General features: G+C 46.8%; 1 protein-coding gene across 1 annotated transcript; it reads left to right on the top strand.

Annotated features, from left to right (window-relative positions):
- Positions 1 to 310: 310 nt before the first annotated feature.
- Positions 311 to 1,162, top strand: LOC138493071 (histamine H2 receptor-like). Its single transcript, XM_069620294.1, has one exon. The coding sequence runs from the start codon at positions 311 to 313 to the stop codon at positions 1,160 to 1,162; it is 852 nt and encodes a 283-aa protein (XP_069476395.1).
- The last annotated feature ends 3,828 nt before the right edge of the window (positions 1,163 to 4,990 follow it).

Genomic DNA, 4,990 nt, shown 5'->3' with positions numbered 1-4,990 from the left:
CTTTTACCTCTGAAAAAGTATAATGTAGCATTTATTTATGCTTCAACTAAAAATAGCATATAGCATAGTCCTCTTTGCATTGAAGTCCAACTCAACACGATGGCTCCCCTTTGAGACAAGCAGAGCTTGTTTTTCAACCTGTCAGGGCAGGGGAGTGTTAACTCATCAAAACAGGATAGTGCCAACTTGGCAGCAGGCCCCCTGAGTAGCAGCTCTGTGTTGGCTTCCTTTCCCTCCCCTGGCCACCTGTAATTAGGACTTGCATAAATGCTCAGGATGTGGAGAGCTCACTCGGGAGGTATGGAGCGAGATGGTCCCTCTCGCCGTCACCGCCACCAGTGCCGGGAACGTCCTTCTCTTGGTGTTCAATGGATGCTTTGCCTCCTTTATCGTGGCCGCCAACCTTTCAGTCTTCCTCTCTATGGTCCTGAGTGAGTCTTTCAGGGGAGAGAACCGATTCCTCTACATGATGAGCACGTGTGTCAGCGACTTCCTGACGGGGGCCGCCTGGTTCTACTTGGGGCTCTATGATGTCAAAGATTATTTTCCTGGGAAAAATAGTACCCGATTTGTTGCTCCAACTTTCTTGGGACTCTCCTATCTGGTCATCGTGGCAGCCCAGGCAGACAGGTGCCATGCCGTCCTTTCCCCCATCAAGTACTCGCAGCGAATGACCCCTGGAAAGACAGTGCTGGTCATCGTGTGCCTGTGGCTTTATGCATCCGCCATCTTGGCTGCCTCGAATCTGGAATCCGCAGGTGTTGCGGTTCAAATGATATCCTACGGAGGTTTAATTTCCAACACGATCACTGTGGCCATAATGGTGGGTCTCAACATCCGCCTGTACCACATTGCACGGTACCAGCTCGAGAGAGAGCCGCCAACCGCGCAGAGGGAGGCCAAGCGTAGCTCCCTGTACCTAATCATTGTGGTGGCAGCAAGCTTCCTGATCCTCTGGGCTCCTGTTTTCCTGCGCATTTACCTGTGCCAGATAACTGCCCTTCGATGCCAGCCTGCCAGTAATGAGGCTACTGACCCGTTCACATACTTGCCGCGAATCAACACTGCCCTCACGCCTCTTTGGTACATCCGTGGCTGCCGTCCTCTGCGGGAAAGGTTATACGGGTGGATCAGGAAGCTCTGCGTCAGATGTCACTTGTGAGTAACACCCTGGTCATTTCAATGCCCGTGTTTCTTCTATGTTCATTGAGATGTGTGCCCTTCACCCCAAGAGATTCCAACCTTGGCTTGATTGGGAATTGAAGACCTCGGATTTTCCCAGTTGTAAGTGGAGCAGTGGTCACACAGATCTGCTGCCACCATTTGCATTAAGACTCCCTATATACAATGCACAGAACTACATCTCCAATGACAAATGTCCTTTCTGTAAGGGGGATATGGTGGCAGCGGGAGAACATGGGGTACTTCTTCAAAATATTTTATTAGAAAATGTAGTCGGGTAACCGATCCAAATAACGGGTATTACTTAAAGTAAAAGGCCTCAAATTTTGGCCTCATTACTTGCCATTGAGTAGCGACAACTAGTGATAGAAGTGCACCAGAAAAGTAGTGGAACTGTGACTGCGGCGGGCAACAGAGTGGGAAGGAAGGGAGCACCGTGCAGCACAGTTTGCAAGAGTTGCAGCCATGCTGGTTGACAGCCAATTGAGTTAAAATAGATTGCAGTTCAGCTGTAACGGATATCCGGTGCTAAAGTGGAGAAGCGTGCTCTAACTTCATAAAGAACAGTTCCGGAACAGTGAAAATGGTTGCAACAAATAGTGGAGCTGTTAACAGTAAAAAATAAAAGTAGTGGAACACCGCTCCCGCTTCGACCACTGGCGACAACTGGCGCTTGGCGAGTTAGAAACGGTGTGCTGGGTGCATGTTGAGAATTGACGGTGCGAGTGACTTTTTATGCTTGGCTAATAGCGTGTGCCTCCACATTTTTTAAGCCTGCTTGAACCCCCAAAAAAGAGTTAAACAACCACAGTATTCGATTGCCCCCCCCCTCCCCAATCCTACCTCACACAGAACATATCAACCTAAGACTTGCTCCGGCTACGCCGATCGCTAATAATTGATGAAATGTGATCTTTCAAATGCCTCCGATGTAATTATCATTCGCACAGAATGTCTTCTGATCATCCTCTTCTCTGTGTCTTTTCCTGAAAATGTCTGTAAAATCTGCAAGTAACTGGTTGTAACAGCGCCTTTCGATGCCCCTGGGCCGTGTGTGGGCTTTATAAATGAAATAAATAAATAAATAAATAAATAAATAAAATGTGAAGTTGCTCAGGATAGTTAAGGTAAGGGCCGCATAGAAAAGGCCGTGAGGGGCAATACCAACTCATAATTAGGTGTTATTTTATTAATTGCCTGTATTTAAATGTTAAATGTTTCACTATTAGCAGCAAGACCATAAAGAGACCCCAGAATAACACTTGCGCAGTGAACCCCGAAAGCGCAGAATAGTCATCTTTCAAATTCAAAGCCTGTGCTTTGGCTCTTGTATCTAGGAATTCTCTGCAGCGAAAAGCCCCAGGGATTTTTTATTTTACTGAAAGTAAAAAACACCCTGACCGGGCTTCTCTTCCAGAAGCTACGGGTGTTGTTATAGCAGAGGAATTTTTCGTTTTCTTTCGTTTAAAATCTCTAATGGCTTTGGTAGACATATGAACAGTGTCTCAAGACACCTTATTTTTGCACATACGGATATGAGAACAGTGTGCACGTGTCTGCCTCACAGAGCACCGTCTACCAGACAATAGGTGCAATTTACCCATTTTTTTCTCAGGCATTCTGGGATTTGTAGTTTTGCTTTTCGCATTATAAAAGAGAGAGTACAGGTCCGAGAAGGCAAAGGAAAAACCAGGACTGGATAAGCACCTACAGATTGGAGCGGGTCATGTTGGCAACTATGTATCACAGTGACTCGTGTGTTGGTACTCCTCGCTAGCTCTTTTTTCCAGGTGCATATGATAACCTGCTTGCTATGAACCACGCTGGAATATGTCTTCCCTTGCGCGAATCCGGTTGCAGGTCAGAAATGCAAATTGCTCTTTATCACGGAAAAGGAGCACAAGATGGCGACCTTATTCCCACTTGTATTCTGTTTTTTTCCCCCCTTTCCCAACTTCTCCTCAGATGGTCAGTATGGAAAGTTGGCAGAGTAGCAGGGATTGAAATTAAGACTTGATGAGCAGAAGGGAGGATCAGGCATCACCCGGGAAGCAGGAGCTGAGTCTGGGGGACCAGGAACTGGTACAATGGGGTGCTGTAAATCTAATGTTCGCAGGCTTTGCAAACTCTAAATGTGCGTCCATTATACAAATATTCCATTATGCTTTTTGTGCCCCTTAGTCAGGTCCTTTAGTCTACTTCACCCATACTAGAAAATATACAGAGGCAATATGGCACACGTAGAATTGTATGGTGCCAGTTGGTTAAGGGACTCAAAAATAGCTCCTGGTAACTGTTGGCTGCAAGCTCACCAAACTCGCCTACTCTAGAAGCATGGGCCAAATTGCTCCCAGCTCTCAGCCATTTGGAACCCTGGAAAGGGGTCAGCTAATTAGGATTCTCAGCCCGCAAGCCCCGAATCCACATGCCAATAACAGGCCAACAATCCTTTACTAGAATGGGACCGGACTTACATGCGCATTAAGGTTTGCATTTCATACTCCCCAGCATGAGTGAAATCTGTGACCCAGGGCTCTGGGGACCTTTGGACCTACTCACCCCTAGACTTGTGTAGGTCGATGAAGAAGCGATATGGAATAGGTCCCAGCCTGCAGTCGGCTACCTAAGGAGAAGCAAGACAGATGTGCCCCAGTGCATGCATGGGTGCCTTAACCTTAGGCGACAAACAGAGCACGGTATCCCTCCATATTATCCCCACCAAAAATATCGCCGTATATATGGTCGTCTGGAATGCCATAGGCAATATTTTTGCGGGGGATCATTTGTGGAAGCGGGGGTTGCAGGGATGTCCACCACACATTTAAAAATAATATGGGGTTTGCGGGGTTGTCCCCCGCAGGGTCCATGGGTCAATATTGCTGCAAAAATAGGGCGATATGTTTGCAGGGATATTAACACATGAAACCCAGAGCACTTGGGCTAAACATTGTGGGGTCCATTATGACTAATGCAGATGCTCCAGTGGCATTAGGCATTCAGTAATTCCTGTTAACGGCCGCAAACCTAGGAGCGTCTCCGCATTATTATAACGGAACTACCCTATCAGTGGTAACGGAACTCCTACTTCACCAGAGCAGGGACCGCAACATTCCTTTCTCCGGTAGGACTGAACGCCACCCATACGCCCACTGGCTACCTCTATTGAAATACTTTTTTTTCCTTTCCCTTTCTTCTGGCGGGAGTCAGGTGGTTCTTCCTCCGCTCAGATTTTCAGTTTTAGTTATTATGTGGTGCAGAAGTGCCACCTTTAAGCCAAAACTATTGCATTGGAGCACAGATAGGAGGAAGATGAGATCGGATGTGAGCAGGATGTACAGCTAGTGGCACACTAACATCGAACCTTGTGCTGTGTAGGGCCTGCCAGTGTTATTTCTAAGCAGTCTTTCATACTCACCCTGAAAAACCAACCAAAACACACATGTACCTCTACCGCACCAGAAACCTAAAACCACCACAAAATGCACACCCTCAGCAACACCCAACTAAACACAACACTCTGCAGAAAACTGAACCAATTACACACAAATTAATCATCCCACATACACTCATACAACAAACACTGCCTAACTCTTACAAACTAAAAACAAACCCAGCACACAGTGACTGGTTTTTCCAAACTGAAACTGCCAACAGCGCTTTTCCCCCTCTCTATCCCACTAACTAAGCCCACCCAGCCTCCTCCCTTTTCAGATCCGCCAGAGCACCTGGAGACCACAAAAAAAAAGGCAGTGGTGTGCGGTATACATCACAATAACATAATAATACATGTGGTATTTCAATGAATCTG

Source organism: Ambystoma mexicanum, chromosome 10, assembly GCF_040938575.1.
Source record: "Ambystoma mexicanum isolate Mex_15411 chromosome 10, UKY_AmexF1_1, whole genome shotgun sequence".
NCBI classification, from domain to species: domain Eukaryota; kingdom Metazoa; phylum Chordata; class Amphibia; order Caudata; family Ambystomatidae; genus Ambystoma; species Ambystoma mexicanum.
This window is presented reverse-complemented; position numbering and strand designations above follow the sequence as displayed.